A 22,201-nucleotide genomic window follows, 5' to 3' on the forward strand; every position below is an offset into this window, starting at 1 on the left:
CACCCCCTTGTCCCCCTCACTATGCCCCCTCCCTCCTCCATTAGCACCCCCTTGTCCCCCTCACTATGCCCCCTCCCTCCTCCATGAGCACCCCTTGTCCCCCTCACTATGCCCCCCTCCCTCCTCCATGAGCACCCCCTTGTCCCCCCTCCCTCCTCCTCCATGAGCACCCCCTTGTCCCCTCACTATGCCCCCTCCCTCACCATGAGCACCCCCCTTGTCCCCCTCACTATGCCCCCTCCCTCCTCCATGAGCACCCCCTTTCCCCCTCACTATGCCCCCTCCCTCCTCCATGAGCACCCCCTTGTCCCCCTCACTATGCCCCCTCCCTCCTCCATGAGCACCCCCTTATCCCCCTCACTATGCCCCCTCCCTCCTCCATGAGCACCCCCTTATCCCCCTCACTATGCCCCCTCCCTCCTCCATGAGCACCCCCTTTCCCCCTCACTATGCCCCCCTCCCTGAGCACCCCCTTGTCCCCTCAGCGTGACCCCCAGCTCCCCCTCTGAGCGCCTTTTTTCCTCTCAGTTTCGCTCTCCAGCCCCCCACTTCCTTTCCATGACACTGTGGGAACCCCCCCAGCTCCCCTCACCCCGCTCTATTTCCCTTCCCGACATGCTCCTCTCTGAAGCGATTCAAACCTACAACAACAGCAGCTCCAACCTCCCCACCCTGCCTCCTTTCCGCCCCAGCAACAGGCTGGTCTGGCTCCTATTGGCCGAGGCGGGGATACCTCGCGCTCCCATTGGTCAATGACGGGAGAAGGGGCGGGTGGTGGCTGGCGGCATCCAGTGCAGGAACGCGGCCGCCATTTTGTGTGGGTGGCGAAGGCAGCGAGTGCAGCAGCAGCGGAGCCGCGGCCCGGGCTGCGCTTTGGGGGGCTCTGAGTGTGGCGTTGCCGGCGGAGAGGCAGTGGGATCCGATTCCCGGAGCCTTGCGGTGTGTGAGCGGGACAGAAGTCGGTAAGTGCGGGAGGGGACACGGGAGGAGCTGAGCGCAGCGGCCGCCATGTTGTTGTCCCTGAGCTGCCCGGGGAGACGGTTCGGCGGATGGAGGCGGCGGGGACGGGAGGGTCAGGCAGGGGGCCGAGGACAGGAAGCTCCCAAAGGGGCTGGGGAAAGGTAACCCGGGAGTAACAAGCCCGTTATGTGCCTTGTGGGGGAGGGGACCCTGGCGCGCGGCTGTGTAACGATCAGGGCTACAGCTCCGGGATTTAGTAGCCACGGGCCGTTCTGTGGTCACGGCGGAGCGGGCGGCCGCTTCATTGTAGCGCTTCAGGGGAGGGCGCGGGATCGCGGGGGCGGGGCGGAGAAGTTTAGCAAGAAGTAACTTGGTGAGCTGATGACCCGATCCTCATTGATTTGGTGTCATGGTGGTGGGGAGGAGTGAGTTCATACGGCTACTCAGTACGTTGACTAGAAACTGAGGATGTGTATCTTGTTGCTGCTAAAATGGAAAGTAATCAGACTGCGTGAGCTATACCGACAGGGGAAGTGTCTGAAGGTTTAACTGTAAATGTCTTAAATGGAAAAAATCTGTAAACACTCTCCGGTGCTACCCTAGTGCCTGCCTGCTTTTGTGAGCAGTTCTGTTGACTTGCACGGGAGTGCCCGGGGAGGTGTTAACACATTGGGACTCTATCCCAAATCCCTATCTTCCCATTAAATTTGACTCTTAAAAGAGCCAAGTCCTGCTTGCCTTTTCATGCTTTATAAAGCTATAGGCAAAAATCAGAGCTTAGTATTGTAGCAAATTTTTATCTCTGTAACGTGGCTAGTATGCTCTTGTAGTATACGAATAAAGTGTAAAATAATTCAGCCTTGCAGAAAACATCTGTGTGACATCAATATTTAATTCAGCCTTGCAGAAAACATCTGTGTGACATCAATATTTAATTCAGCCTTGCAGAAAACATCTGTGTGACATCAATAATATCCCCATGTTTTTCAGATCCAAGATGGATAAATTATTTGTATTTGTCCCTTGTGTGAATTCTTTCCAGCCCTTCCCTTTTTTAGAAATTGCTGCAAATGGTAGTTTCAATCCCAAATTGTTTTTTGGCTAGCACCTGTTTTTCCCTTACCTGAGTTCAAATGTTTTTCTTTTTGTCTTCATAGCTTAGACTTCTCTTCTGGAGCCTGTGTGCTGAGAATCTGATGTTGGGCTCGGCTTCCTGGCTGAACGCAGCAGATCAGCCCATGAAAACTTCCATTCCGAGCCAAAGGAAGGGGTCCAACAGAAGACAGCACCTACTCTTTCGGGTTTGGCAGCAGGAAAGGGGACGAGAGGTGGAGGCTGCAGAGTCTGAAAAGAAGACTGAAAGGTGGAGGAATAATGATGACTAGAAGATGTGATGGGTGGGGAAGAAAGTAATTTGGCTACAAGCTTAGTTGCAAGTGCTTTGGAAAGCAGTGGTTTGAAATTGGATTTTAGATTCCAGATAGTATTCTCATTCTCTCTACAGGTTCTTATGCCATGCCCATCACCATGGTATCTGAGTGGGTTTCAGTAGTCTGCTATCTGCCACCAAAAGTGTGGTTCTTTTCTTTTTCCTTTCTCTCCATGGAGAAAGCTCTATGTTTTTATTTTAATTTTAAGAAAGTACATGGACTATGTTGCTGTTAGTGAAGGCAAGGTTGCAAGAAATGCATTTGCACTTAGAAAGGGAGGGATGTGATGGTTCTTAGATTGTGCAGAAGTTGGCTCCTCACTCCTGGACCGGACCAAGAAAGCTGCTCCTACGAAATCTTGTGCAGTAGTCAGTTGTCAACTGCCGAGCTTTGGGTGAGATAGGTATCACAGGTATCATTAAGCACCTTTAAGAGTAGGATTAATATTTTGAATTTGATACAATATTCGAGGGGAGCCTGTGTAAAAAGTGGAGGACAGGTTTGATGTGCTTCTGGTAACCTGTATTGCTGAGGAGGAACTTCTGCATTTCATACTATTTGGAGAGTCCTGAGGGCCAACTGCTTCATGCCTAGGTAGATTGTATTGCCAGAATTCAGTCAGAAGGGAGTTGAGGCTTATTTTATGGCAGCCATGTTGGAATACCATCTCCTATCTAGCCATTGATGTCAGAATGTGTCAACTCATGACTGCATAAATGAAGAAACTGTGAGAACTTCTCAACTGTGGACTGACAGGATCAATTTTATATACGCATCTTCAACCATGAGTCTGTATTGTAACTCTATGAAGTGTTCCTTCTGCTATCTTTACCTGGATTTAGCTGTTCTTCATTTGAGTGCTGATCTCTGCCAAGTTCTGGGCTAACTTAATGATGTGTGGTATCAGACTTGTAAAAAATAGTTAGACCCTGCTATTACAGAATTCATAAACACATTTAGACATCTGTTTTAACATTTACAAATTGGCTAGGTATTTAAGGATCCCTCTCCCCACACTTCTAATTTAGGTCTGTCCAATCAGAGTTATAAAATGGTATCGTGTTCTACCTGAAGTCTCTTGCTATCTGAATACATTTGCCTTTAATTAATTCAGTGGGCGTATAGTTTGACTTCAGTTCTTTTGTTTAGAACTTCACAAACTTTTTAGTTGAAAAATCAGTGTCTCATTCGGAGTTCCTACTGACTATTGTTGCTCTCTTTTCATACAGGTGACATTTAAGTTGAAGATGGGTGGTGGAGAAAGGTTCAGCATTCCAGTTCCCCAGTCTAGAAATATTACCAAGAAGAATAAACAACTTAATAACAGGCAAAAGAGCAAAGATCAGAATTCTCAAATGAAGATGACCTATATGAAGAAAGAAAGAGGACATGGATATAGCACATCATCTATTGCATGGCAGGCCATGCAAAATGGAGGCAAGAACACTGTGCACTTCCCAAATAATCAGAATTGGAGTCCTACTTTATCAAGTCCCAACTCGCTTTTCACATCTCAAACCAATCAGAACTATGCTGGAGCAAAATTTAGTGAGCCACCGTCACCAAGTGTTCTTCCTAAGCCACCAAGTCACTGGGTACCTGTTTCCTTTAATCCTTCTGATAAAGAAATAATGACCTTTCAACTTAAAACCTTACTTAAAGTCCAGGCTTGAGATGGAACTTTTAAAAATTGAAAAGTTTAAATTTTTACAGGGTTTCAAATTTGAGACTGTTAAATTCATAGTTCCAAAATGCACAAATTTTGTATGGAATCAGATTTGTTAGCTGCATCTAAAAATTGAGTCACATGATGTGGGGACCACTTTTCAAGAGATGTCTAACGTAACTCTTCATATCATTCAGAGTTGTGCGCGTTTACTGTGACAAACTATGTACTTGCAATATCAACATGCAATCCAAACAAAGTTTGGTGGTCAGTAATACTTATGTATTGTATTGCGCTTGGAATTTGAACTGTGACCACTTGAAATATGCTGATTTTCCCCCCTCTCACCCTCCACTGGAAATGAGAGAAAGTTATGGCAGAAAACTGACCCTTACATTATGTAATGCAGCTTTGATTGAAAAATGTAAGCAGTTTACAGAAGTACTCAAACCAGTATCTTTCATACTTGTTTCAGATCAGTTAATTGCATGAAACCTGTTGAAAGCTAATTAAGAGGTCATTTTTTTACAAAATAAATCTACATCTAGCCACTAGGAGAGAGATGGGTTATTTTAAATATTAGCCAGCATTTAATTGGTGTGTGTTAATGATTGACAGGGCAAACAAACCGTGACTAAAATGTACATGGTTTTAGGAAATTTACTCCCCACAGATTTTGTGCATCCTTACAAAACAGTTTGATAAAATTGCCTGACATCTTGATCATTTCAAAAATCTAGAAATGCATTTTTATTTTGAACCTGTACAATTTGAAATGTGCCAACTAACAAAAGTATTTTGCATTGCCAGGTGACAGCCAAAAACCTTCTAATCCCTTTCCTTTGTTGGGATTGCACTGAGCAGTTTTTTAAAATGCATTTTTGTATGTTTTATATCTTTGAAAAAGCTGAAATGATAGAGTTGTTTGGGCTAGTCTTAAATTGGTTACCCTATAATGTGAAGTTGTTTAAACTAGTGTCGCTTCTGGCAGGAATGAAACATATAAATAAGTTGGGGGAAAAAGAGCCATGTAAATAAATGTAAAACTTTGTAGCATATGTAAATTTATGCTGGGCTTTCCTGCAGAAAAAGTATTTTTAGTACAAAACTGCTGAATGTAAGATGACCATGCTGAGTACATGGCCTGATTTAAAAAATATTTTGTTTAAAGAAAACTGTAAAAGCACACACATGGCTGTGCCCTTGCACTTATGTACCAGTGAACATTCATGTTGTTCGATTTTGTTGTTCGATTTTGTTGTAAGCTGTTTAAGTAAATTCAGTGCAAATGAGGCTTTTAGAATTTTTAATAAAACAAAAAAAACCTTTAAAAAAAAAAGCTACACCAATCTGTGTAAAATGCACCTGTTTTGAATGTATAAAAGTGACTTTAGCTGGGATGAACTATTATAGTACACTAAAAAGATTCTAAAACTCTATTAATGTAAAAGTCTAATAGACATGTTTATATAAATACCTAAGAGCTAGAGCCCTGCCTACAACTTAAAGTATTCTAGATGTTTTTACAGATTTGAGAGCACAGTAACTCCATTGATACTGCAATGAAGATTAAGCCATCCACCTCTGGCTTTTATTATTTGGAATTTAGGTGCAAAAATATTGTATTTAATGTCCCTCCCCTTAAAGAACCACTGAAGTGCTGTTCTATTTAAAAATATATAAAACCCTATTAAGTCTTCCTTCTGAACTTTATTCCCAGTATGCTGGTTGTCAGCATATTAGTGTTTAAATAAAAGCTGTTTGTAATATGATACCCAATGCTTGATTTTATTCAGTGATGCCATAATCCAGTTTACAAAAGCACAGATGTTTCCATGGTGGAAGTGAGAAACTGATTTGTGACATACTGAAAGAATATGGACACAGTTGTTTAAACACAGTAATCAGCAATAATGAAGAATGGGGAGTAAATAGGGTAATGATTACAAAAAAATAGCTTGCTAAAGCAAAAGTGGTTCTTTAAGTGCTCAAGATGCACTTCTGTGCATTTAGTTCTGTTTATACATTCAAAGTGTGCTGGCAGCTATCAATGTTTACACATCTTCAAATAAGATGACTAGATTAGCAGTTTTCTAAATTTATTATGTTCCTTGTCTCCTAATCTCTCACCAAATGTCATCTATTGTACCCAAAGTGTAATTGTTATATTTGAAATTTAAAATGTTTATGAAGTACAGCTTGTACATGTATCAATTGGAAATCTTAAAAAAAACCAACAAAACAAATAAACTACTTAACCTTCCCCCCCCCCCAAACATGTCTGGTTGTTTTGTTTCTTAAAAAAATTGTATAAATGAATCACTTATTGCTCCAGCCTTAAATTATACATTTTGCACTAAGATTGAATTTCAGCATGGGAAGGATTGTACTTAAGGAAAGAGGTGATTGTGTTACTATCTTCTGAAGATGCTTGATTCTGAGGTAAGAGATACTGAAAGAGGGGAGACTTCAGCAGTATTTTAAACATGAATACTCTGTCCGAGCTGACCAAGTAGTAAAGATTTTTGTGCAGATGGTGACTGTAGGGGAGGTATTTAATGCATGGCTCAATTCGGGGGGCAATGGGGGGAGAGATTAGATTTTATACCTGTGAATGATAGTGGAAATGTACATTGAAAGAGGCAGAGGAAAACATTCAGTAATGGAGACAGCACCTAGAGATGTTTCCTCATACTGTTGTTTGTGACCAGCAGTTGTATCTTGTCTTGCATTTGGACTGTAAGCTCTTTTAGGCAGGGGACTGCCTTTGTGGTGTTTGTATAGCATCTAGCACATTGACGACCTAATCTATTACTGGGGTTGGTAGGTACTATGAGACTACAAATAAAAAAAAGATAGCTGTAGAGCTAGGTAGACTTGATCAGTGGTATAAAAGTGACAGTTGAAGCTACAGGACAGGGTTTCAGAAAAAAATGGATGAGTATTTTCCTCAACAAAAACCCTCATGTTCCAAACAGCCCTCTTTAACTATCTCCTACAGTACCCTGAGCACACTTTCTGTGAGATGGATCAGTATTTGAAAGTAACTATCCTGAGTTTTTACACCAATGAAACCATTTGCTAATTTCTAGCTGCTTTATAAATACATTTTATAGTGCAGTTGGTCACTTGAGACTAGTTAATATGAAGGTCAAACCATAAGAAGTTATTTGTTCCTTATTTTTACTGCTTCTTCAAAATTGACTTTTTTGATGGAGAAAGTGGTGTGCTTTTTTGCTGGCTGAAATGTATTTTTACACAAGTGTCACGTCTTCCCTAGTTTTGCTAGTGAGTCTGGCCTCAAACCAAAACCCAAGCTATGCATGGTTGGGATAGGTTTAAAAAGTCTTCATACCCATTTAACACCAATGCTTGAAAGGAATACTCCTTGCAAGAGATTCAGTCCTTCTTCCCTTCACAACTGAAGCCTGAGAACTTAAATCCAGGTGATATTCATGTCAGTTTTTTTAAATAAAACAATCCATACATTTTTAAATGTTCTGCTTCAGTCAAATCCAGTATGTGTAATGAACAATTATAAAAATCCAGATTTAAACTCATTAATGCAAAGTGAATAACGAATTAGAAAAACCAGAATTTTCCCCCAGAAGAGGTGGTTCTGTGTTCATATAGTATCTACCATGATAAGATCCTGGGTACTAAAGAATAGTGCTTCTCAAGACATTCCAAAAGCAGTGGATTTAAACAGTCCGCTCTTAGAGTAGTATAGCGCAATTTTTTTCAAACAGATTAATGGTATAAACTATGGTGGACATTTTAGAAAGATACCATTTAAAGTCTCTGCTTCACCTTTCAATTTCTCCATGTTACTTTTAACTTGCACTTCAGTTAAATAATCCCTATTTCTAAAAAGCACATTTAGCCCAATGTATAAAAATAACCTCCATTGAAGCACATGGGCCCTCAAATTTCATGGAACAGGAAGAATGGCCTACTTGCTCAGGCCTTAGTTTGGGATTCAGGAAACCTATGTTCAATTCCTTCCTCCTCTAGACTTCGTGTGATTTTTGGGCAAGTCACATGGGGCCAGAAATTTTTAAACAGATTCTAGGCCCTCCAACTCATTGAAATTCGTTTGGTCTCTCTGACTTGATTCCTCATCTATAAAATGTAGATAATAGATTTCCTACCTCACAGGGTTGCAAGGTGCTCAACTACTACTGTAACAAGGGCCCCTTTTAAAATTGCTTAGATGTAGGATACTAATAATTGTGAGAATCAGCTGCCTACCAAGAACAGGTAGGGATTTGATTTGCTATACTCATTTACAAATTTAAGAGTTACATGAAATGAATAGTTGAAAATGGGTGAGAAAAAGACCCCTAATACAACAGACTACAAACCAGGACAGCCTGAAAGTTAGTCACTGAAAAGTTTTTTTGGGTGTAGTCTCAGATCTTCATATATTTCAAACAGCTCAGCAATTTACAACTAATAGAACTAGAGCAAATTTCACTTCTGAAATTTGTATTTTAGTGTGAAGATTACAGTATTAGTTTGTACCTGGCAACCCTTAGTCTTTAATTTGAAATGTTATTCAAACAACGCCATGAAAACAAGCAATGCTGCTTAGATTAAAACTCTTAACTAGAGACAAAATTATTTATTTGAAATAAATGCTAGTGTTATTCTAGATTGAGTTGCTGCTATCAGCATCTCCGTAAGTGAACAACATTTGTAAGGAAGATTTCTATTCTTGGTTGAAATACAAAATCTTTCTGTATGCGTTTGACACTTCAGCTGCCACTCAAATTATTATGCTTTCAGTGTCAGCTACAAGTTTTAATGCCAGCTATTCAAAAAAGCTATCAAAAATACTAGACTGACTGTGATAAGACTACAAATTAATGGTAAAACAAGGAAAAGATGCCATTTTTCACATCAACTTGTGCAGAAAGGAAAAAACATGAAAGCTGTATATAATCTGATAAGTAGAAAGCCAATACAGTTTTCCAGATGTGAACAACTCAATAAAAAAACCTATATTCCAAGCACAGGACAAAAGGAAATTTGAAAGAACATTAACTCTTGTTCATAGCTGCAACTTCAAAGTTTCTTTCCATATCTTAACTTCCCAGTGGGTCTGCTATTGATGAATACTCTTTGGCTCCACAAACAGTGAGGCCCAAGGAAAGTCTGTTCACAGGTATTTCAAGGTAGGATGACCACTAGTGGAACAGACTACAGCTGTGGTCATTCAGAAGGTGCTTTCAGGGTATAGCCAAAATCCTGTATATTTTATTCTCAATTCAGACTTATTTAAACAGACAGAACATAGAAAATTTAAGACAGGATGGTGACGTGTACAAATAAAACATTTTCCCCAAATACACAACAGGTTACAGTCTTCCCTCACCCTACACACATCCTCAAACGTGAATGTCTTCAAACAAATCTGATAGCAGCTGTCTAGAAGCTTTTTAAGAGCACTACTATTTTTTTGCATTTATCTTGTTAGAGTATTAGTGGGAAATTATACTCCTAAAATGTAGAATTTTATATTCCTTCATACTTTTAAATATTTTGTGCAGTGTTCCTGACAAACTAAATATGTAAGTTCTGTAATACACTGCAATCCTAGTTATAACATCCAACTGTCCTCTAACATGTTTCAAGCTATAGCAATACAAAATTCATTTAAAACATTTTAAAAGGCTCTTTTCAAGAGCAGAAGTGTCAAAACATGTAAACTTTCAGACTCTAAATAAGCTTTCATAATGTACATTTAAACATGTGTAAGTATTTAAAAGGCACATAATGGATAAACATCTATGTTGTTTCAATGACACCTGTATTTACTACCAGTCCTAATCTGAACACACAGCTACTTTATCCATTGTGGTTGAAGATTTTAATTAAAATTAACAGTTAGGTGCGTGGACTTTTGGATTTAATCCTAGATACATGGAACAGAAAGTCCAATAGAGCTGTCTGTTACTGCTGAAACAAAACTTTATGCTACAATTGTTATGGATTGCAGCTCCCTCCCCCTTTAAAAAAAAACAAAAAAACAAACAAACATTATATTTCACTTCTACAGAATCTGCATTAGGTGCAAATTCTAGTTTACCACAGGAAAGCGCAATTCCCACCCTCCTCACTGCTCCAAAAATATATATATTGTTCTGCAGTATTCACGCATTCCTGCAGCAAGCTTGCACAAGAGGGGCTTATTTGCTCTTAGAGCATGAATAAGGTGTGTGCATTGGGGATGGATGATGTCGTCTGCAGGGGCTGACTTGCACATATATACAAACATTCCCTCTCTCCTTGGCCATGTCCCGATAATCCCCTTCCCAGCTGAAAGGCTCCACAGAACAGCCTTTTCAACATTTTCTCCCCATTGGGGCAAGAACTAGGGTACCATCTTCACTCTTGCAACGTTGTGGGTTTGTGCTCAGCTTTTCTGGCTTGCTCATGTGCACAAGTCAAGTTAGTCATGTTACAGCTGACTTCAATTGAGCTGGCTTTTCAAAATAAAGACTTTCTATTTGAAAGATTTTATATTTTTAGAACAAACTACACTATAACCACTGAGTGAGTTTTGGTTTTTAGCACTGTACAATTTTCCAAAATAGTCAATTTCTCTTTTGCTGTTAATATCCGATAAAAATTCATTATAAGTATAGGCCCCAATCTTATCTACATGCTTAAAATTCATTTAAGTCGCTACACTTTTGTTTTCCAAGATTGGGAGTCCACAGTAAATTTTATCAGGACATTATTTCCCCTTTTTGCACAAGTTACAATCATTTAATAAAGCACTGTATGCTCTACTATTGCCAAAAGCCATCTCAGACTTTGAGAGGTTGAAGAAAAGAAAAAATAGAATTCTAACAGTAAAAATTAATTTTTATATAATCTACCAGATAACGCCTTTGTTACAGTGCATGACATGGTAAGTGTAAGTAACTGCTAGCTGTTATCTAGAAATGTTGTTCCCTCATGCATCTTTAAATTCTGCTTAACGACCCATGATTTGTCTACTGCATTATCTCAAATATGACAAATGGGGGAAATCTGTATATTTGTTGAGCAATCTTGATCATGGAAATTAGGATACATTTCTTTTGCATTATTAGGCCAAAGATATACTTAACATTATTTCACCCATTAACCCTCTTAAAAAAAAAAAAAGAAGTACACTGGTATCTAGACAGACAAAATAAATGGATTCTTGTTCTACTTTACCACTAAAACCTTAAAGAAGCACCTTACTTCACAGAGGATGCATGGCCTTGTTCCTAACGCTGCTCTAGAATCAAATTCTAAAGCTACAATAACTCCAGTGGATCAGTATTTCCTTCATTTTTTTTTTTTATTACAGCATGTTTGCTAAATTTACAGCAAGCAGAAAATAAGCTGGGTCTTTAGTTATTTTGATCAAAACATTGATGTTTTAAAGGTAGTACACAATATTTGTTAAAAAGAACATATAAAAATACCTTTTTAGAAGCCCCTATATGAAAGAAAATACAAAGTTTAATCCCACAACTTTTCTCTGCTAGAGCTGCACGCTACTGCTAGTTTTAAATAGACTTTGTTGTTTTTAAACTATACATCCAGGAAAGTCTACAAAATTAAAGGAACGTGCATATAAATGATTGCATAGCAGAACATGAACATTAACTGCAAAGAGTAAAGAAAAAAAAGTTAGAAATACTATCAAGTATACAAAGGTTCTAGAATCAACCCCTTAAGCACATTCAACAGCCAGTATTGCTGTCTGTTTCCTCAATGGCCCTGCTGAAATTACTAAAACCAAAACCTAAAAGTAATTCTCTAAAAAGGAAACTTTTCACCAACATCTTCATACACTACTATATAGACAGCAAGGAATATAAGGTGTTTTGACACTGGCTTGTTTTTTTCCTATTTAAATTCAAAGCCAGAAGCCATTTTCTTAACAAAAACATCTTGCCTTCCAGAGAAATACTTGTGAGATTACATACTGGTATTGTACTATTTTTCACATTAGTTTACTTAAGATACTGTATTTGTGATAAAATAGCTAGAGAAGCAGTTCTAATTCACACCCAATTTGAAAGATTTGTCCTTAAGTAACTTAAAATGAAACCTTGTAACCAAAGCACTATCCAGTCTGGGGATGAAGGGATGTAATTTAGGCTTGTTAAACTAGATAAATTTTGAAGTGTAAAAGCAATCCTTTAGTTATTCACAAATAGAGATGGCTAGAGTTTGATATCTATGAATGCACCAACTAACCACAAGAGTAATTGGCATAAAAGTTTAGTTCTTATATACTGTACACACACAACTTGAAACAATCTACTTGCATCTAACAGCAGGAAACTAAGCAATTTATGATTAACTGCTCACTAAAATTTAGAATAGATACAAAAACTGAGTAAAATGTACACACATTAACCTAATATTGTAGCTGCTCTGTTATTTGCTTAAACGTGACCTTAATATTTTCAAATGTATATGTTTTTGTTAAACAGCTAATATTAGCAGACGGGTAAAAACAATGAAGCCCTCTCCTGACAACTATCATGACACTGCATGATTCCCCCATGAATCCTCAAGACGGTGACTCTCTCCATATACTATATGCAATGTTAGTACCATCTCTACAGATGGTGGGGTTAACAAGAAACTTCAACACCATGTGTCTACTTGCTGTAGGGTGGGCATGAAAAATAGAGATTTCCTCCCTTTAAACAATGTTGCCAGTCTATTTCACAGCAGACAGCATTGCACTACAGCTGCCTAGTTCTCCATTCATATTGCAAACTTTTAATACTGAAGAACAAGTTAAACTCCTAGTTTAACTGCTCCACACCAATTTGTACCAATTTCTCTGTGGGTGTGAAATTTGTAATAGGACAATGTTGCAAATTATGGTCAATCAAGTTATCACCAATATTTTAAGCATCAACAAATGCAAATCTTTACAAAAATATACACAGACACCACAATCAAATCAATAGCTGCCCATGACATTTCATGAAGTGGACTCTCTTAGTGGCTTCTCAACACTGTTATTTTAATTATAACCACTGCCTGCTACAGGGAAAACTGACAAAAAGAGAAGTTCTTTTTAGCACTGTTGCAACATCATATTCCTGATAATTTAAGAAAACTGAACTGTGTGTAAATGAATGATTCATGCCTAAAAACAAGATGCTTACACTGCTAGTGGCCACTGGACTTGGGACTAGTCCATGACCGTGATCTGGATTTTGACCTAGATCTAGAGTGTGATCTTGACTGAGATTTGGATCTAGCTGGTTCTTTTTTTCTCGGTTCCTTTTCATATCTTGAGCTGGACTTATACTGTGTTTTAGTATCTGTTTTAGAGGTGCCTCTAGATTTGGTGTGAGATGCAGACCTAGAACGTGATTTAGCCTTCATTTCTTTCTTGGGCTGTGACTTGGATCGTGATCTTGAATTGGACTTAGATCTTGAAAAAGATCGATTGCGGTGTTTGAACCTATCAGAATAAAGGGGAGAGAGATTTGAATATAAAAATGCTATTCTTAGACATCTAGTACATTTTTTAATACCATTTTTGCAGGAGTAAATTTTTTAATCTAAAGTTAAGGATTATAGTAATCTAGTTCTGAATTTAAACGGTGTAAAATTTTTTTTTGTTTTTTTACCTATCATTGTCCGAACGGCTCCTGCTACGCCGAGGTCTTCCAGTAGGTCTACTGCTAAAAAGGTACATCAGAAAAAGTAAACGGTGACAAATACCTTTGTATTTATATAGATGATTAATAAGTTTAGTTTTTTTGAGATGTGCATTTGCTTTTAATTCTTTAATATGAAGCACAGAATTGTATTTCATTCAATATTTCTGTTTTGATGAAGCATGCAAAATACAGTAACTCCCACACATGTGATTACAAAGTGAGCATACAAAAAAAGTATTCAAAATGTTAACAACTAAATAGTCAGTATGTTTTTTCTTCTCCAACTGACTGCTGTGTAGTTGAAGTCAAACACTACACTTACTTTCTAGGACTATAAGATCTTCTATAGTTGTAATCAAAAGAACGACTTCTAGACCTCCTTCTTTCATAACTCCGGCTTCTAGATCGCCTATATCTGTCATAGTCATCATAGCGAGAAGAACTGTATACGTTTCTCCCTTCCTTGGCTTTCATTTGATTTGGAGCTGCAGAAAAATAGCAATATTTAACATTTCTGTTAAAAAAAATATCAAATGTAACTTTCTAATTTCTAGATCAGTTCTCCCTGCCCCTTCCTTTGAATTTCCATTATGCATTAATGGGGGCATCTGTTTCCAAAAATCAATTTAAGTGGGCTCAATTCCTGAGTCAAGACAATGCATTTTGATGAAGACCAGAAGGGACACATGTGAGAGATGTAAAAGTGGTGGCACACCATCTTTATGCCCCATTACTACTTTTTAGAGCAGCCTTGGGGCTGCTGTAAGTTGTGTCCAGTTGCGAATGATGATTTGGGTAACAGAGTATTGCTTGGATGTAGCAGTGCTTCAGCCATACCCCTGCCCACATATACCAACTGGCAGTAAAGAGCTGGTTATGCTGGTTCTATCCCATTGAAGAAAATCTTATAATCTTCAGTTAGCCTGTTAGTAGGGCTTCATGGCCCTATTATGTGTTGATATTTCTGAATTCAGTTAAGAGGACAGTCAACTAGAAACCTAGTTTATTTTTAAAGAAATCGGCAAAAAGTTTCAGGTATTACACCCACCCCACAGTTTACTGATTTTTGTAGCCTTTTTTTTAAAAAAAATATAAAACAAAGTTTCTCCTTTTTTGGCAGACCAAGAATGGAATCTATACAAGGATAGTGATGAAACTGATTATACACAAGGTAAACAAGGGTGAAGTATAAATTGATTATGACCCTTCAACCAAAATTGGCAGGAAATAGGCTTGGCCCTGTTCTGTTTTTCCCCCCAAAAGGGGGCAAGGGGAGATGAGAAATAGCAACACATTACTACTACTATATTGTATTTTCCCCTTGAATTAAATGCACCCCTAAAAATATAAAATAAAATAAAAAATATAGGGAGATATACCTATCTCATAGAACTGGAAGGAACCCCGAAAGGTCATCGAGTCCAGCCCCCTGCTTTCACTAGCAGGACCCTCATCCAAATATGAAGCAATATTGGGTATATAACCTCACACTGCTATGCTTCAATGTATATTTTAAACATTTTCCATGTTGCAATGAAGCCAGTGTCTGGAATCACACATCTGTGATGTGTGCACTAGCAGTTATCAAAATGAATGGTAAGGGTTTAATTCATTTTCCTAGAGAAACTTAAGGTGATGTTATATCCCCCCCCCCGCCCCAAAAACCCCAAACATTCAGGATTGAGTTTTGTCCTTGCATGCATGCAATTTCCATTTACTTCAAGGGTTGTATACAATTTTTTGTGGGAGAAAGTAACAGGTATATTGTTTCTCCAATACTCTGTATTGCAAGATCCTTGGGCTGACATATCAGACAAATAAGACTAAACTTGCATATACATGTTTTAGAATACTAACATGTTACAAGTTTCTTTTAATGCATTCTTAAAATCAGCCATTTTCTGAAGAATAATACTTAATACAACCACACTAGTTCTGTTTTAGAGTAATAAAAACTGGAATAAGACTACTTACTTTCAGTTATATGGTAAAGATTTCTTACACCATATGCCATATTAAGTGTGAAATTGATTAAACAAATTAAGTATCATTTTGGATTCAGAACCATCAAAGCATTTCATTTTGATGTCGAAACAAAGTAAATATATTAATTTATTAGGGCTGTTGATTAATCGGAGTTAACTTATGTGATCAACTCAAAAAAATAATTGTGATTAACTGCACTGTTAAACTATACCAACTGAAATGTATTACAATATCTTGAACTTTTTTCTACATTTTCAAATATATTGATTTCTGTTACAACACAGAATACAAAGTGTACTGTGTTCACTTTATATTGTTTGATAATTTTTACAGTGCAAATATTTGTAAACAAAAGAAATAGTATTTTTCAGTTCATCTCATACAAGTACTGTAGTGCAATCTAAGTGTAACTTACAAATGCAGATTTTTTTTTTCTAACATAAGTGCACTCAAAAACAAAACAATGTAAAACTTGGGGGCCTACAAGTCCACTGAGTCCTACTTCTTCTTCAGCCAATCGCTAAGAGAAACAAGTTTTCTGCCTGCTTCTTACTTACAATGTCACTGAAAGTGAGAACAGGCGTTCGCATGGCACTTTTGTAGCTGGTGTTGCAAGGTATTTACATAACAGATATGCTAAACATTCGTATGTTTCAGCCATCATTCCAGAAGACATGCTTCCATTCTGATGAGGTTTGCTAAAAACAGAATGTGTTAATTACATTTGACTGAACTCCTTGGGGAAGAACTGTATGTCTCCTGTTCTGTTTTACCCGCATTCTGCCATATATTTCATGTTATAGCAGTCTCAGACAACTCAGTACACATTCGTTTTAAGAACACTTTCACAGCAGATTTGACAAAATGCAAAGAAAGTACCAATGAGGGATTTCTAAAAATAGCTACAGCACTGGACCCAAGGTTTAAGAATTTGAAGTGCTGTCTGAAATCTGAGAGGGAGGAGGCGTGGATCACGCTTCCAGAAGTCTTAAAAGAGCAACACTCAGATGTGGAAACTACAGAACCCAAATCAACCTTTTGCTGGTGGCATTTGACTCAGGTGATGAAAATGAACATACACTAGTCCACTCTACTTTGGATCATTATTGAGCAGAACCTGTCTCAGCATGGATGCGTATCCTCTGGAATGGTGGTTGAAGCATGAAGGGACATATGAATCTTTAGCGCATCTGGCATGGAAGTACCTTGTGACGCCAGCTACAACAGTGCCATGTGAACGCCTGTTCTCACCTTCAGGTGACATTGTAAAGAAGAAGCGAGCTACATTATCTCCTGCAAATTGTAACCAAACTCGTTTGTCTGAGCAATTGGCTGAAGTAGGAATGAGTGGACTTGTAGGCTCTAAAGTTTTACATTGTTTTGTTTTTGAATGCAGTTATTTTTTGTACACAATTCTACATTTGTAAGTCCAACTTTCACGATAAAGAGACTGCACTACAGTACTTGTATTAGGGGAATTGAAAAATACGATTTTTTTTTTTACAGTGCAAATATTTGTAATAAAATATAAAGTGAGCACTGTATAATTCCTGGTCTATGTTGTAATTGAAATCAATAGATTTGAAAATGTAGAAAACTTTAAATATTTAAAGGGTATTCCATTATTAACAACTCACTTCGTTTTTTCTGAATCACCTGACAGCCCTATAATTTATATTAAAATAGTATACAGACGCTCCCCGACTTACGCAAGACTTATGCTTCCCGACTTACGTTCTGACTATCCTAACATTAAGGATATAACTTTATACTGATACTACACACAAAGGCACTTACTTTTCCGATCACCCTGCGCAAACTGGATTTCTATCTGCCGGCCACAAATCCACTTCCGGTCCAAATTATGGAGGGCATCTTCAGCATCACGGACATCTTCAAATGTGCTAAGTGTTAAGGTACTTGGGAATTTGAGTAGTTAACAACTTCAAGTTGACAGCTTTTCCTGGATTTTTTAATCTTGCTATAGGGCACACTAAAAACTGTCTCCCATTAACTGTAAGGTTGTAGGAGAATTTTTGGAGAGAGGAATACAATACAAATCTTGTGATATGGGTACAACCAAGAGTATGTTCACTAAAGGATAAAATCACCATGTAACTCCACAGCCTTCTTTTCTCTCATACATACTGATGTATCTAAAGTAGTTAAAGAAGGTTAGTTATTAGTGATCTGATTCTCTAGGTTTGCCTTACCCCCCAAAAAAAAGGGGGGCAGGGAGAATGCTAACTCTTAAAATGCTTAAGAAACTAGTAAAAAGTGAAAATTCTGCATTCATTATATTACTGTATTCATGAAACTTATTCCCCTTTTCACTTACTCCTTTAAAACTGATTATGACTTTTAGCAATTGTTACTCAAATATAGACCGCCGTATTCTATTAAAGAATAATGCATATACTGAAACATTAAGCTATGGATTAGTTGTTCAATAATGTAATCATCAATATCTTTAATCCATAAGACTGTTCACTGTAATTCCTCAGTCTAGCTGATTTGAAAGAATAAATCACCTGTATTGGTCTGCATACCAACTTCGTCCATCATCTCCTGGGTACCATATAGGTATACTTATCTTGATAAATAAACTAAGAATGAATGCATTTCATTCAAGACAGTTACAATTTCAATACCACCCACAAGTGAAATATTACAGGTTCTGTCAACAGACTAAACCAGAATAATTTATCAAGTTACCACTTACATGAGAAACAGAAAAAAAAAACCTGTTATTCTGTAGGATACATCAGGTATGACTCCTTTAATCTTGGCCACCATTCAACTTCATCTTGACCTTTAACTCTTTAAGTGCTTGTCAGAAGGACTTGTCATGAGATGCTTGGTCAAAAATGACAGATGGCTTTATCTTTTACTTTGAAAAACAACCTTTTCCCCCTTTTGTAGATAAAGCGAAGCTTTGTCTCCCATTATGGCTTGTCCTTCTTCCAGCTTTTCTTTACTTTTTCTTTTCCCAAACTCTCCCTTCTCTTCAAGCCTGATCCTTAAGAGGTCTTTGGCTTGTCTACTTGCCTTAATTGTTGAACTCTACTCTAAAGGTTCTTTCATGCTTTCTCTTTGGGGTCGCCATTACTGTACAGCTTTACATTCTCTGAGGCAACAACAGAGGACAGTAAATTAGGGGACAATATTAAAGAAAGAAGTTTACCTCATTTTTTATACAAACTGCTTTTGATCAAGTGATTCCAGTTTCCATGTTTTTAAATTAACAGTGAATACCAGCCACAATTTGCTAAGCACAAGAACAAATTTACTTTCGGCATCAGTTATATTAAAAATGTGGTAGACACTTCTGAGTCAGTGATAATTGTCATTTAAATAATATAGTATCAATTCGAGTGACAGATATTCAACAAAATAGCTCTTATCTTACTGGATCTGGTTTAAAGTTTTGCAAAAAAGGTAAAGACCAATTTGCGAGGAGTTAATCTTCGAAAAAAATGGAATACACCACAATAAGACATTAGAAACAACACAAAAGTAAACTGCTTTTTCATTTAGATTTGTTACCTCTTACATAAACTTGAATTTCAAACTTCAACACCCCTCACTAATCAGCCATCTGAAGAAAGGATATTGAACGTAAGCAAATCCTCTTGGACGACGAGTGTAGAAATCAAGTGGAACGTACACATCAACTATCGGCCCATAACGACCAAACTCACGACGCAAGTCTTCAGACCTGAAATACCATAAATACATTTTTATATATTCTCTCACTTTTTACATTTAAGTTGCAAACTGAAATATCTAAAGAAACTATTGAAAAATCTTGAATCAAATAATATAGGCAAAGCATGCTTTTAGAACTAACTAGATGATGAAGTACAAAAAAAACTAAAAAAAATTCTGAGTAATTAATCTTTGTGATAAAATTAATCAGAATAAATTAAAAACCTGATCTGAATTATACATCAACTGTAGGGGCTTCGCTAAAGCTCCCAAGTTGTTTAGAATCTTGGAATAATTAAAATTTTATGCTAGCACCTTGGAATCTGAAAACTCATTATAATTCAATATTGGGCAACGGTAAATGGAGAAAATACATGTAATGGTATAATTAGTAAACAGTACTGAATCATTGAAGGTGGGTGGGAAAGAAGGAGAAACAGCAGGTCTGGTACAAAAATTTTAAGAAAAAGCTTCTCTAAGACTTCTAATTCCACATTTTTGCACCATGAAAACAGAAAGTTACAACACTTGGAAACTCAAGAAAGAACCTCAAAAATAATCATTTTATCTCACAAGGTGAATTTCAGATACATCAAACAACAAAACTAGTCTAAAGCAGCCATTCAAGCCACTAAGAGTTAATTGCTTCATGGAGGTGATCTAACAAAAGAGTGTAATTCTTTTCAATAAGTCTGTTGCTATTTGGAATCATCCGCTCTTCCCCTCCAATATCATCAACTCTCTCATACAGATTTCACTGGATAAAATAGTCATGGCTTGGAAAGTCAATGATGAAAAGTTACCACTATTTATCTCTCTTCCTCAGAGTCTGGGGAAGAATGCATGACATACACCAGTCATAAGAACACAGGAGATAAACAAAGATTCAATAGGAAATCTCAACATCATGGTATCTGTACAAAGGACAGAGTTTTCACAGCACTTTACAGAAAGGGACCAGACAGGTTCCCCATTCTCTTCAAAGTTTATATGTAATAGTTTTCTTCCTCAACTGTTCTGGTCATTAAATAAATTTCGCTCTAGAACTAATCACAGAGGAAAGACAGGTGACCACACAAAAAAAGCAATTATACATAACCAGTTTCCAATTCAGAACTATTAGTATCATAGAGAAAAAATGCAACTCTACTCCATACCATAATTTCTACTTCAATGTTATTTATTGCAAGACTCCTTTACAGTACATTATTTTCCTGACAGCAAGTTAAACAATATACCCGTAGACCTTAATCCTGCATTCCACAAAAACAACACTCTCACTGATTTAGGATTTATAGAGAAATCTCTGACCTTTAATATATAAATATACTTAATACAAAGCACAGGGAAATATGATAGAATAAGCAGTTTGCTAAAAATACTCAGCCTACAAATGAGAAAAATAAATGTTGTACTTCCGCTGCTTGATGAAATAAAAGTTACAACAGTCTCACGTATTTGGGATGTGGATACTTTTACTTTAGTATCAGAGGGTAGCCGTGTTAGTCTGGATCTGTAAAAGCAGCAAAGAATCCTGTGGCACCTTATAGACTAACAGACGTTTTGGAGCATGAGCTTTCGTGGGTGAATACATCTGACGAAGTGGGTATTCACCCACGAAAGCTCATGCTCCAAAACGTCTGTTAGTCTATAAGGTGCCACAGGATTCTTTGCTGCTTTTACTTTAGACAACTGTGAAATGTAACTTTAGACAACTCCACCCCTTATGTATTTCTCTCTAATTACTGAAAACTCACAAAATCGACACCTTACAGAACAATTAAGTGCAGTAACATCCTATCCAAATAGGCACAACACTACGCGCGGGTGTTGGGGGAGCGCAGCTTCTGTACACTAAGAACCTCTGGTGCTTTTTCAACCCACGGCAATCGCGGTTTCTCCTGAGGTTCTACTCTACCCTCAAGGAGCAAATATTTGAAACCAGCGGTTGCTGGGGAGCTACACGTGATGGTGCACACATGTCCTGGAGCACAGAATCTGGCCTCCAGGTTACTCTCACAACCCCTGCCTCGCGGTGAGCCAGCGCATGTTAATCCGCGGGGTCTCCACGGCTATCCTACTTTTCGTAAGTTTTCCCTCCCTGGTTTTGTTTGGCTGTTTTCTGAACTCAGCGCTCCGGGTAAAGCGGCTGTGAGCCGAGGCGGGAGGGTAAAACTGCAGGCATGCGAAGAATGGAGACGATGAGAAGAATGGGGAAGGAGGAAGCGGCCTGGGTCTCTTTCCCCCCTCCTCAGGGAACCCCGCCATCTCCTCCCATGTGGTAGCTGCCTGCGCGGCCTAGTGAGCCCGCCAAAGCCTGCGCAGCCCTCGCGCCATGCTCCGGCCCGCAGCCCCTCCCAGCGCCCCCGCCCGAGTCCCCTTCCCTGGATCCCCCCCGCACTTACACACACCTGGTGTCGTCGGCCACATTCCGCACGAACAGCGAGGTGTTGGGGGGGCGCAGGTAGCGGGACATGGCGGCGGCTTCCAGGCAGGGCCCAGACGCGGAGGAGAAAAGAGGAGCGAAGCGAATCTCCTGAGAGAGCGAGCGCCACCACTATCAACGGCCTCGCCGCCTCTCGCGAGACTGCGGGGCGCTTCCGGCGAGAGCGCAGCCCGAACAAGGAGGAGGGGAAGTGGAAGAAAGAGAGCAGGCGCCAAACTGCCAACCCCTCCGGGCTCACCTCGCTTTGCGCATGCGCCAAGTCCTCTCTGGGCGTTGCGCACGCGTCGAACCCTCTAACCTTCTTGCTTCGCCACCAGCTCTTGAG

The 22,201-nt window shown here is 38.7% G+C and overlaps 2 protein-coding genes across 6 annotated transcripts; one reads left to right on the plus strand and one right to left on the minus strand.

Moving 5' to 3' along the window:
• The first annotated feature begins 2,233 nt into the window (after positions 1-2,233).
• Positions 2,234-6,324, plus strand: PNRC2 (proline rich nuclear receptor coactivator 2). Of its 2 annotated transcripts, none has more exons than XM_030538858.1 (2): positions 2,234-2,323; positions 3,620-6,324. In XM_030538858.1, the coding sequence occupies exon 2, from the start codon at positions 3,638-3,640 to the stop codon at positions 4,061-4,063; it is 426 nt and encodes a 141-aa protein (XP_030394718.1). In that variant the 5' UTR covers positions 2,234-2,323; positions 3,620-3,637; the 3' UTR covers positions 4,064-6,324. The 2 variants fall into 2 exon arrangements, with proteins under 2 accessions (XP_030394718.1, XP_030394719.1); XM_030538859.1 differs by having other exon boundaries at positions 2,271-2,353.
• A 2,513-nt stretch (positions 6,325-8,837) lies between these two features.
• On the minus strand, positions 8,838-22,078 carry SRSF10 (serine and arginine rich splicing factor 10). Of its 4 annotated transcripts, none has more exons than XM_030538843.1 (6): positions 21,836-22,078; positions 19,336-19,440; positions 17,520-17,623; positions 14,059-14,221; positions 13,704-13,754; positions 8,838-13,534 (listed from the first exon to the last, which is right to left on the minus strand). In XM_030538843.1, the coding sequence occupies exons 1-6, from the start codon at positions 21,904-21,906 to the stop codon at positions 13,237-13,239; spliced, it is 792 nt and encodes a 263-aa protein (XP_030394703.1). In that variant the 5' UTR covers positions 21,907-22,078; the 3' UTR covers positions 8,838-13,236. The 4 variants fall into 4 exon arrangements, with proteins under 4 accessions (XP_030394703.1, XP_030394705.1, XP_030394702.1 ...); XM_030538845.1 differs by having other exon boundaries at positions 21,842-22,077; XM_030538842.1 differs by having other exon boundaries at positions 13,704-13,757; positions 21,836-22,075.
• Positions 22,079-22,201: the final 123 nt, after the last annotated feature.

This window comes from Gopherus evgoodei, chromosome 20 (genome assembly GCF_007399415.2).
Source record: "Gopherus evgoodei ecotype Sinaloan lineage chromosome 20, rGopEvg1_v1.p, whole genome shotgun sequence".
Classification (NCBI taxonomy): domain Eukaryota; kingdom Metazoa; phylum Chordata; order Testudines; family Testudinidae; genus Gopherus; species Gopherus evgoodei.

Coding starts and splice junctions, on each gene's coding strand:
- PNRC2 (XM_030538858.1), top strand. CDS start 3,638: ATGGGTGGTGGAGAAAGGTTCAGCATTCCAGTTCCCCAGTCTAGAAAT.
- SRSF10 (XM_030538842.1), bottom strand. CDS start 21,906: ATGTCCCGCTACCTGCGCCCCCCCAACACCTCGCTGTTCGTGCGGAAT. Junction 14,222..17,519: donor TGCGCAGGGTGATCGGAAAA/GTAAGTGCCTTT, acceptor ATTTTTCTGCAG/CTCCAAATCAAATGAAAGCC. Junction 13,535..13,703: donor AGCCGTTCGGACAATGATAG/GTAAAAAAACAA, acceptor TTATTCTGATAG/GTTCAAACACCGCAATCGAT.